The 11,471-nt window shown below is 54.3% G+C and overlaps 1 protein-coding gene across 1 annotated transcript; it reads left to right on the forward strand.

Moving 5' to 3' along the window:
* The first annotated feature begins 5,383 nt into the window (after window positions 1–5,383).
* CFAP410 (cilia and flagella associated protein 410) lies at window positions 5,384–11,471 on the forward strand. The gene is made up of 7 exons (XM_066326156.1): window positions 5,384–5,463; window positions 6,426–6,444; window positions 7,028–7,074; window positions 7,785–8,014; window positions 8,751–8,922; window positions 9,307–9,400; window positions 10,541–11,471. The coding sequence occupies exons 1-7, from the start codon at window positions 5,387–5,389 to the stop codon at window positions 10,664–10,666; spliced, it is 765 nt and encodes a 254-aa protein (XP_066182253.1). The 5' UTR covers window positions 5,384–5,386; the 3' UTR covers window positions 10,667–11,471.

The following is an 11,471-nucleotide window of genomic DNA, read 5'->3' on the forward strand; positions in this document are numbered from 1 at the left end:
TCTGCTGCCAAGAGGGACGGACCAAGCTCTCAAACAGCTTTTGCCTGGAGTGTGTGGCACCTTTTACATGTGAGCTACCACTGCCAACCTGCTCCAGCCCTTCCTGGCTCTGTGCTGCCCAGAGCTCTGCCACACCCAGCACCTGCGCAGCTCTTTGCTGCAAGGGGATCACAGAAACCATCCTGCTAGGAATAACCTTTGTCCCCAAGTGCCAGCTCACCTTCCTGCTGAAAGAGCAAAGGGAAGTGAGCAGAACAGAACAGAATCATATGGATTGGAAAAGAGCAAATCCAGCCATAAACCTTACACCGATGAATCCACAAGTTGTTCCCTGGGAACCTAGTCTGACCCTCACCTGGCTGTCCCCTCCTGTCAGGGAGTTGTGCAGAGCCAGAAGGTTCCCCCTGATCCTCCTTTTCTCCAGGCTGAGCCCCTTTCCCAGCTCCCTCAGCCACTCCTGGTGCTCCAGCCCCTTCCCCAGCTCCGTTCCCTTCCCTGGATTCACTCCAGCCCCTCAACACTCACTCTGTGTAGTTGGATGTGATTTCCTTTTACTGTGGATATCTGCCTTGGGAATTCATATTTGTTGGGTGAGACAGATCTTGTCTGTTGGGAAATTCCTCGTCCTGGTCAGGCCACTGGAGCTGTGCCGTGTCCCCAGGTGGCGTAAGGTGTGGCTGTGGTGTCTGTACAGCTCTCTCTGGTGAAACCAGCTAGTGCTGGCATGGTCACAGGGAACAACAGAGGGCGCATGAGCTTTCCTGGAAATCCTCTCCAAAGCTTTTTCTCCTAAACTTCTGCAGAAGCTCCTCTGTTAACTTGGCCCTGGAGTGCTCATCTGCCTCCCTGGCTCTGGAAGTGTCTTGTAGACACAGGTGTTCCTCTTGGCTGTCTCTTCAGAAGGACTAAAGAGGGGATGTTTTCCAAACTGAAAACTGATGGAGCCTGTGTGATGTGCCTGTCTCCATCCATCACGATGACATGATTATTTTAGTGGCTCTTGCCAAACTTTGGCATTTCCTGCCAACATCTAGTGATTACACACGGTGTTCTGGACCCAGAGCAGTGACAGCTGCAGACAGGGAAGGTCCCGTGGGTGGAAGAGCTGCTGGAGAGTTGCCATGAGCATCCTAAAAACTACAGCATGGCCAAGCCTGCCGTGACCCCACACTGCAGCAGTTACAGGAACAACTTGTTGCTCAGAAATGAGGCCTTCTCAAATGCATTCTCAAATTTCCTTTTCCAAGGAAAAGGAAGGGGCAGGGAGCAGAGCCCATCTCCATGAGGGCTGACCAGCTCTCCAGGACACCAGGAAAATAAAACTCTCCCAAAGCCATGTTGCTCATTCTGTCCTGTTTAACAGCTTTTCTCAACCAGGATGGTGCTTGATAGGGATCAGCATTGGCAGAGGGAGGTTGCACCAGGAGAGGTGGCTCTGGTTGCTCTCTCAGCTGCCAGGACTCAAGAGGTGTCCATACAGGCACTGCCATCTCCATCTCCACAAAGTGTTAGTGAGATCTGATGTGGCCAATGGAAGACAAAACCACTCCATGCAGAATGTCAGGAAGCTGTGCTGGGGGGAGATTTAGGTTGGATAATAGGGAAAGGTTCTTCCCCCCAGAAGTGGTGAGGCACTGCCCAGGCTCCCCAGGGAATGGGCACAGCCCCAAGGCTGCCAGAGCTCCAGCAGCATTTGGACAATGCTCTCAGAGATGCACAGGGTGGGATTGTTGGGCTGTCTGTGCAAGGCCAGGAGTTGGACTCGATGATCCTTGTGGGTTCCTTCCAGCTTGAGGTATTGTGTGATTCTATGATTCCATGGTACCTGGGAGGGCAGACACCCATCAGTGACAGTGACAGGCCTATAGAGCAGTGTGGAGGTGTGGGTGCTACTGACAGCAAGGGCAGTCATCATTATCACTGGCAGCTCCCAGCTCCTTCAAATTCCCTGTGTGTGACTCACACTCCAACAGCAATCCCACACCACATCTAGGCACTTCAGTTCAGTAGCCAGGACACTTGGAGGGTTCTACCTTTTCCTTCTGAGGCAACTGTGGGAATCACAAGTGAGCTGTGAGACTCTGCATAAAGGAATCACAGGCCACAGCAAATGTCCTGGTTGGAAATGAGAGAAAAAATACATACAAGGATTACATGCAAGAAATGGCTTTCCTGTGCCCTCCACAAAGCCATTAAATAGGTTCTAATAGGCTCATTTTATAAAACACTGACCTGAAGCTGGAAAGGAAATGTGAGTCTGCTGCATTGTGCAGACTTGACTGAAGGTACTTCAGATATGAGCCCAAGTGTGTAAAGAGCTTTTTTGCTCTCTGGCTCCCACAGACTCAAAAAGTAACCACAACCAGGAATTAAGGGGTGAGATAGAGCCTCATTAGGGCCATGGGGAGATCTGCCCCCTGCTCTGGAACATTGAAAGATCTATTAATGTCACTGCAGGGCTGTGAGCAGGATATGGATGTGCCATGGATTGTAGGTGATCCTGTGCAGCCTGGAGAGGCCACGTGGTCCCAGGCCTCAGGGGTTTTCCTGTTCTCTCCATGCACTTCACAAGCCTAAATGCATTATTTAACTGCTCTCTTTTTAAAAGGCTGGACCAGAGGTTTGTCTGAGATGATTATTGCTAGTACTTGAAGAATTAAACTGTGGATTAAAATAGATTTTATTTAATTAACCTGAATGAAATAAATGTTTGTATCTGATTCAGTCTCAAGAGAGGTGTCAGAGCAGACAGTGCCGGTAAAACTGACTGACCTGTGCTTTTTTTGGATGAGCACATAAACATCTCTGTGGCATCTAGAGAAAATTCCTTAATCTCGTTAGCCTGTGTCTGAGACAGGCTTGGCTGCCAGCAGTGCAGCGATACAGGGCTGGGGCTGGGATTGCAGAGCTGGGTGGTTGGAATCACGCTTGAGTGCTTCCCTGTTCCAGTGGAAGTGAAAGCAGCCTGGGATTCAGAGAACAAAAGTACTACAAAGTCCTGGATATTGCTGTTCCTCAGGTCCTGCTGCTGCCCTCACTGACACATGGACCAAGTGTCCAGATCTTGACCTTCCTCATGCCAGGTAGCCTGTGGACAACTGCGTGCAGAAACCCCAGGAATTCCAAGAATTTCTTCATCTGCCTCCAAGTGTTTGTGTATCCAGCTCTAAAATCCTCATGCACCACCTCTGTCCTGACTGTCTGTGGGTGTGATGGCAGCTAAGTGCTGAGACAGAGAGAGGGAAATGCAGTGGGATGATCAGCCTAACCTGCTTATCCCACATTTTTCCTGAAAAGTGCATGCCCATTGATCCTGGTAAATGCATTCCTCAGTCCTTCCCTTATCTGGAAATGTGGCAATAGGAGGGGAGGCAGCTCAGTGCCACCCATCTCCCCTCCCCACACAAGGCCATCACCATAAACAAGGCTTCACTTCCAGTGTGTTCCATAGAATTGTGGAACCATAAAGGCTGGAAAAGCTCTCTAACTTTGAGTCCAGCCATTAACCCAGCACCACCATGTTCACCACTGGTTCATATGAGGAAGAGGGTGTCCAGCAGGCCCAGGGTTGTGCCTGTCCCCTGTGCTGGCACTGCTGAGGCTCCTGCAGTGCTGTGCCCAGTTCTGGGCCCCTCAGTTCAGGAATGACATCGAGGGGCTGGAGTGAGTCCAGAGAAGGGAACAGAACTGAGGATGTGTCTGGAGCACCAGGAGCAGCTGAGGGAGCTGAGGGGGATCAGCCTGGAGAAAAGGAGGCTCAGGGGGAACCTTCTGGCTCTGCACAACTCCCTGACAGGAGCAGGCAGCTGGGGTGGTCGGGCTCTGCTCCCAGGGAACAGGGACAGGACAAGGGGAAACGGTCCCAAACTGTGCCAGGGGAGGTTCAGGTTGGATGTCAGGAGGGATTTCTTCACTGTAAGGTGGGCAGGCATCAGACGGGGCTGATGCAGGGAGGTCTGGAGTCCCCATCCCTGGAGGTGTCCAAGGAATGGACATGGCTCTCAGAGCTCTGGGCTGGGTGACGAGGTGGGGATTGGTCACAGATTGGACTTGATTGTATTGGAGGTGTTTTCCAACCTTGATGAGTCTGTGATTTTGTAAACCATGTCCCTAAGTGTCCTATCCACACACCTGAACCCTTCCTTTTGCAGCAGCATCCAAACACCCACACAACCAAACACAAAACACCCAACCCCCATCCTGCAGTTGTTTCTGTTGTCAAATGTGGGAAACACTGCATTAATCCGTGTTTTGGATTAATCACACTGCTTCTCCAGACCTTTTTATTCCAGCTCTCCCATTCAAGCACCTGCTGCTGTTACACCCCTGAAGATACAAACCGGACTTTTCTGCACCATATTGTACGGTGAGGTAGAAACCCAGCAGACCAGGAGAGGATTTCTGAAGGACTTTGCCTCTATAAAAACAAGTCCTGAACCACTTGAGTCCCAAAGCTGGTTGAAAGGTGAGTGTTAGTTTTCTTATTGCCCCATGGAGTAAGAGGAGTAAGAAACTATAATGCTATTATTATGTATTAGTCATTCTTGAGAAAGTCATTAACTCTTATTTGTACAAAACATATTTTTCAAGGGCTGAACTATCACCTGTTGGAATGTTTAGGAACTGACTGAGGAGAGATGGGGTCAAGGATGCAGATGGGAAGCAGGCAGGAATGGGTGAGAGGGCATAAATTATATATTTATTATAGAAAACGTAGATACATTTTATTTATGCACACTTCATACATATATAGTTACAGGGGTATATGGGGATATATGTGCAAAGTCAGATATAAAATTATACAGTCATGTGTTATTCCGAGGGGGAATGAGTTCAAATTGAAGGAGTAGCTTTAGATTAGCTATTAGGGGGAAAAAAATAAACCTTTCCTGTGAGGGTGGTGAGGCCTTGACACAGGTTGCCCAGAGAAGCAACTTCAGCCCAATCCTGGACGTCTTCAAGACCGGGTTGGAGCAACCTGGGGGAGCGGAAGGTGTCCCTGCCCATGGCAGGGCTTTGGAATGAGATGGGCTTTTCCCATCCAGCCCAAACCATCCCACGACTCCATGGTGATCCTTTCACATAAACACACGCCCACAAAGGCGTAGCTCTGCGTACAAAACGTTCTCTAATGAGACATAATAAAACTACGACTAATAAGATTTACCCGTAAATACGAACAACCACCTCAACCCGCGGGCGTTGCGGCAGCGGCGCTCGGGCGGGCGGGGCGCGGCCCACGGCGGGGCGGAGAGCGGAGAGCGGGGCGGAGAGCGGAGCGGAGCGGGGCGGGGAGCGGAGGAGGCGAATCCATCCCCGGGGGCACGGAGCCGCCCCAGCCGGGCGGGGCCTGAGCCCGGCGCTCCCGCCCCGGCAGCGGCCCGGCATGAGGCTGAGCCGGGCGGCCGTGCTGGCGCAGGCCAAGGCGGCCGCGCTCGATGGCGTCCGCCGCCTCAACTGCTGGTGGGCGCGGGGACAGGCAGGGACGGGCCGGGACAGGGATTGAGGCGGGGGACAGGCAGGGACGGGCCGGGGACAGGGATTGAGGCGGGGGACAGGCAGGGACGGGCCGGGGACAGGGGTTGAGGCGGGGGACAGGCAGGGACGGGCCGGGGACAGGGGTTGAGGCGGGGGACAGGCAGGGACGGGCCGGGGACAGGCAGGGACGGGCCGGGGACAGGCAGGGACGGGCCGGGGACAGGGGTTGAGGCGGGGGACAGGCAGGGACGGGCCGGGGACAGGGGTTGAGGCGGGGGACAGGCAGGGACGGGCCGGGGACAGGGGTTGAGGCGGGGGACAGGCAGGGACGGGCCGGGGACAGGGGTTGAGGCGGGGGACAGGCAGGGACGGGCCGGGGACAGGGGTTGAGGCGGGGGACAGGCAGGGACGGGCCGGGGACAGGGGTTGAGGCGGGGGACAGGCTCGGATGAGGCTGAGAGGACAGTGACGGAGGGCGGACGGGCATGGAGAGGGGACAGGCAGGCCCGGGGCTGGGGGCACAGGCAGAGATCAGGAGAGGGGATGGGCAGGGCTGGATGAGGGGTGGCAGGCCTGGATGGGGAGGGGACAGGCAGGGATGGAGGTGGGACAGGCAGGGATGGAGGTGGGACAGGCAGGGATGGAGGTGGGACAGGCAGGGATGGAGGTGGGCATGCAGATAGAGATGGGGAGGGGAGGGCAGGAAGGGAGGGAGCCGTGTGTCAGGCAGGGGTGGGGAGGCGGAACGGGGCTGGGTGAGGGCGGACAGGCAGAGCAGGGGAACAGGCAGGGCTGGGGAAGGGGAGGCACAACAAGGCCCATGCCGGACTGTGCTGGAGCAGTGTGGTGAGGCCGGGGCTGTGGCCCTGGCTGTGGCCGTGGCTGTGGGGGCTGCAGGGGGAGGCTCAGCCTGCTGTGCTCCCCCTGACCCCTCTCTCCTCTCACAGGGGCAGTCACCTGACGGATGTAAGTACTGGAGGAGCCAGAGGAGCGTAGGCCCACAGCCAGAGCGGGGACACCATGGAGGCGATGGGGTCGGCAGGGCACTGGGGAGGGCCTGGCTTCGGGCTGGCCCGGTGCCTGTGAGCTGCAGGGCTTTTCAAGGTTGATTAGCATCTCACACCATAAAAAAAAAAAAAAAAGATTGCTACTGTTTACACCTTGGAAAATTTCTCTCCATGGCCCAGCATGGAGCCTTGAAGAGCAAGACCCCGAGTCCTGCCTCTGTGGTGATTTTGTATGAGGTTCTGTCGCTAGGGGAGGGCTGGCAGTGGTGGGAGGGAGCCATTGCTGTGTGTGGAGGCTGCAGAGTTGCTGGAGCAGAAGAACAATGTGACTTTGGCTGGTATCTGCACTTCCACTCCTGAGCAGAGGCTGGAGGAGCTGCTGACGCTGCACTCGCCGTGTCAGGAAATCTCTGGTGCCGTTAAGCTCGGGTTAGACTGAGGCAAACCCAAATTCCTGATGGTGCTTTTTGTCATTTCAGTTGAGTTTGTTTATATTTTCCCCCATGAGTGCCAACTTGTTGTTTCTGTCTCTTCCTGCCCAGATATCCATATGTCGTGATTTGCCCAACATTGAGGTGATCACATTCAGGTGAATGCGAGTTTGCCAGCTTTGGGGAGGGCAAAGAAATCACTTTTTCCTGGGGGTGGTTTCTTCCCACATTGCTGGGGTTGTGTGTGTGAGCTGCCTGGCTCTTCATGCCCCATTTCTGAAGCAGTAGAGATATAGAAATGATTCTTCCTCAGCAGCTCCTCTGCACTATTCCCTGTGCTCCATGAGAAAATATTCTCTGTTTTGACCAGTGATGAAACCCCTTAGGATTGTTGCTCATGAAATTCTCTTCCACAGTTTTGACAAGGATCTTCTTGGCCTCTGTATGTGGCCTGTTTCCAAAATGCTAGTTGGAATATTTCATGGATCTCTCAGAGCATTCCCTTTCCATAATACACTCAACTTTCACCTATCCTGGGGTTCCCATGGAGCCAGTGCTCTGCGAATTGGAGCCTTTTAACTTGGGAATCTTACATGGGTTCTCCTTGGGTGGGTCTGAGGAGCTGCTACAGAAAAGGAGGCAGGTGTTGGGGAGAGAAGAGGCTCTGTCATCCTCAGCAGGGTGGAGCAATGGCTCTTTCAATTCTTCTCTCTGCTGACAAAAGATGAAATGCCACAAGCCATGGGCTGAGCTCCGTTGCTGTGCTGTGCTGGGGTGAGGCCGTTGCAGGAAAGGGGACTGGGAAGTGCTGTTCTCCCTCCTGGATGGGGCAGCGAGGGTGGGATGGGCTCTGACCGTGTCTCCACAGCGTGAATGGCATCTCGGACCTCGAGCCATTGCACCAGTGCCAGAACCTGAGCGAGCTCTACCTGAGGAAGAACAACATCACGAGCCTGGATGAGCTGTTCTACCTGAAGACGCTGCCGCGGCTGCGGGTGCTGTGGCTGGCAGAGAACCCCTGCTGCGGGCCCGACCCCCACCGCTACCGCATGACCGTGCTGCGCAACCTGCCCAGCCTGCAGAAGCTCGACAACCAGGGTGGGCTTTGGGCACCTGCAGACAGCCCGGGCCAGGGCCACCTGGGAAACGGGGATGTGTTGGCTCCTCTCAAAGGCGTCCTTTGGGTTTTTCTAGAGTCAGGAGGTGTTAGGGGTTGATCCAGTGCTTCTAAGCCGTTTCCTCTGTCTTCCCTTTCTGTGTCCCCTTTCCCATCTGCCTCCTCTTCTTCCCGTTTTTCCTTCTCCATTCCTATCCCCATCCCCATGCCCATTCCCATCCACATCTGCATTCCCTTACTCTTCCCCTTCCCTTCCCCTTCCCTTCCCTTCCCTACGGTAGCAGGAATGAGTGCCTCATTATAGCTCAGACAGTACCACTAATTAGTGGTTTTTAGAGCTCTCTCTTTGCTGTGGCCAGACAAAAGTTCTATAACTGGATCTGCTGCTGTAGAAAAGCTCTGGTTTTTGGTATTTTTATTTCTGTCCAGTAGCAGCAATTTGGTGGCTTTTGGAGCTTTCTCCAGAGACAAGAAATCGCAGAGCATATTTGCATCCCTCCCTGATACCCTTCTTACTCTGGAAGAATGGTGATTGCTTCCAGCATTCTCCTGAACAGGTTTCACTGCAGGAGGAGGGTGAAAGCAAAATGCCAGACAAGTTTTGGACCAAACCCCTTGGGAAAAGTTCTGCAGCAGCAGAACCTGCCCCGCTAGAGATGCCATCCCCCCTGGGCTGCTGCAGTTCATAGCAACAGGCGTTTGTTGTGGCCTTTGCAGCTGTGACAGAGGAAGAGCTGTCGCAGGCGCTGGTGGATGGTGTGGAGATCACGGCCCCACCAGCCCGGAGGAGTGTGGAGAACGGCTGGTCCGAGTCCACCATGTGCAGTGCCGCTGGATCCACCACGGAGCCCGACAGCGAGCTGCTCACCTGCAGCCTGGAGGAGACAAAGTGAGGGCTGGGGAGCTGCCAGCGTTGCTGGGCTGAACTCGTGTGGAGCAGGAAAGGACCCTGACATTCCAGGGGCCAGGCCCGCCGCTGGGTCAGGTTCCCGTTGTTTGGTTACTGCAGTGGAGCTGTGCTGGTTCAGTGGCACTGCTGGGGTTGGTTCTGTGTCTGCCAAACAGGCTCTGCTGTGGGGGGTAACTCGAGTGCATCAGCTGCATGTGCAGGCAGGGGTGGATCCTCTCTAATCGGGGAGCTCCAGTCCATTCCCTGGTGTCCTCCAGCTGGATACTCCTTGCATGGTGGCCCGTGATGAGGAAGGATTGGCCTGGCAGAGGAAGGTTCTCCCACCTGGTCATAATAACATTTGCTTTTTTCTCCCTTTTTTAGCAAAACTCAGGAGGAGCTTGATGTGAAGCCTGTTCCCAGGGATAAATATTCCTCCTTTTCCCCTCAAGAGACAGATTGCAGCTGCAAGAAGAGAGTGAGTATCTTTTCAAGACTAAATTGCTTTTCCTTGTACGCAGGGCTGAGCCCCAGCATTGAAGGATGTGAAGAACCTTGGATGTCCCCAGAGGAAGGGAAACGAGCTAATGCCAGGGCTGGAAGAAATGTCCAGGAATGGCTGAGGGCTCTGGGTTTGTTTGATTTGGAGAGAAGGAGGCTGAGAGGCGACCTCATGCCCCTTTGCAGCTTCCTGAGGAGGGGATGTGAGGAGGGATGTGCTGAGCTCTTCTACCTGAGATCCAGCAATAGAGACATGGGAATGGGTCAAAGCTGTGCCAGGGGATGTTCAGACTGGACATTAGGAAGTGTTTCTTTAGCGACAGGAGGGTGAAACCATGGGAAGGGGCTGCTGAACAGGAAGTTCCTCAGCCCCCTCCATCAGGCAGCCTTGGATGAACCTGGATTTTGGTGCTTGAGCTGGGAATTGCAGAGTGCTGGCCTCAGTGCCATTGCATCAATCAGCATCAATCTAACCCACACTATCTCTACCGTAGCTGCCTAGAGCAGCACCACTAGAAAGGGGGGAAATGGCCCTGTATTGCATCTGGAGAGGTTCAGGTTGGATGTTGGGCAAAATATTCTCCCTAGAAGGACAGTTATTTAGGCTGTGGAATCTCTCCCTGGAGTTCTTCAGGACACGATTTGACAGAGCCACGGCTTGGTGTTGGCAGTGGTCCTGTGGTGGTGGCAGGGCTGGGGACCTTCAAGGGTTCCTTTCAGAGAGCACCAGCTTGCCTCATTCCTCAGAGCAGGGGGCTCCTGTCCTTTCCCATCTTATACGTGCTGGAGAGTCAGGGCAGCTGCTCCTGAATGTGCTTTTCTTTACAGAAGCCAGGCTGGAGTGTGGCGGGGAGCCAGAGGCGTGTGGGCAGCTGCACAGGACTGGGCGGATGGGTTTGTCCTGCATTCCAGCCTCCTCACGTGCCTCATGCAGCCTCTGCCTGTGTTTGCCCCCAGGGCTTGGTCGTTAGTCCAGATCTCCTGGCTGCAGGTGGCTGTTCCAAACTGCTGCCGGTGGTGGTGGTGGTGGTGGTGGAGGAGTTCTTAGAAAGAGCAGGGAAAATCGAGTGTCCTTGTCCTGGCTGGTACAAAAGCGGTGTCTGCCTTATCCCAACAGAACAATGTCCTGAATGCCATCCTACTTCTCATGACGGAACTGGACGCAGAGGGGCTGGAGATCATCCAGCAGACGGTGGCAAGGAGGCTCCAGGCCTTCCACAAGAAGGAGCTGCAGGAGGAGTGACAACGCCCATCCCCATTCCAGGCTCCCTGGAGCCCCCGCCCCGCGGCGCTGTCCCGCCCACACCCCTGGCTGCAATCAAAGCCTCAGTGCTCCCCGCTCTGCTTCCCGTGCGAGGGCAGGGGATGGGATGCTTCTTCAGAGATTTCCTGCTTCTGCAGCAGGCTCTGACACTGTGTCCTATGTGGCTGGGGCTCTTGGATGGGAGCTGCGGGCAAATCAGCAAAGCAGAAGGGAACAGGGCTGCAGCCAGAGGTGCTGTGTGATACGGGGGGGAGCAGAGCCTGCTGGTGGTTGGAAAAGTCTCTGCCCCTCAGCCAGCCTGGGGGTGCACAGCACCTCTGAGGGCTGTTTGTACCACAGAGATTTGGTTTGGTGAAGACTGACAGGGAAACATTGCTTGAGATGGTCACTGAGAACTGTCTGGTGCAGGTGGTGAAGGTCAATGTCCAGTTATTAATTTATTTTACAGCTTCTGGGTGACTTCCTCAGGTCCTTGCTGGCACACACAGTGCCTGCCATGGTGCTCAGGCAGCCCAAAGGATAGCTCAGAGCAGCCTAGGTGAACTAGAAATGACTCTCACATCCTGAATGTTCAGCTGTCCTCTCACCCCAACATTCCCTGCAGGCATTAGAGCAGCTTAAGGAAACATGCCAGTTAAAAGGCCCTGAACATTCTGCCTGCTCTGCAAGGCATCAGGGGTGGGTTGCTCTTTAACTGATAAAACTGCATTTACCAAGTTTTGTAGAGCTGTTAAGTACAAACTAAACCGTTGTGACATACCAAATAAACCCAATTATCCCTCAA

Source organism: Sylvia atricapilla, chromosome 10 (genome assembly GCF_009819655.1).
Source record: "Sylvia atricapilla isolate bSylAtr1 chromosome 10, bSylAtr1.pri, whole genome shotgun sequence".
Taxonomy (NCBI): Eukaryota; Metazoa; Chordata; class Aves; order Passeriformes; family Sylviidae; genus Sylvia; species Sylvia atricapilla.

Excerpts from the sequence above, each read along its gene's own strand:
- CFAP410 (XM_066326156.1), top strand. The coding sequence starts at position 5,387 with ATGAGGCTGAGCCGGGCGGCCGTGCTGGCGCAGGCCAAGGCGGCCGCG. Across the intron at positions 8,015-8,750 it reads GCAGAAGCTCGACAACCAGG|CTGTGACAGAGGAAGAGCTG; the intron begins GTGGGCTTTGGG and ends TGGCCTTTGCAG. Across the intron at positions 8,923-9,306 it reads TGCAGCCTGGAGGAGACAAA|CAAAACTCAGGAGGAGCTTG; the intron begins GTGAGGGCTGGG and ends TCCCTTTTTTAG.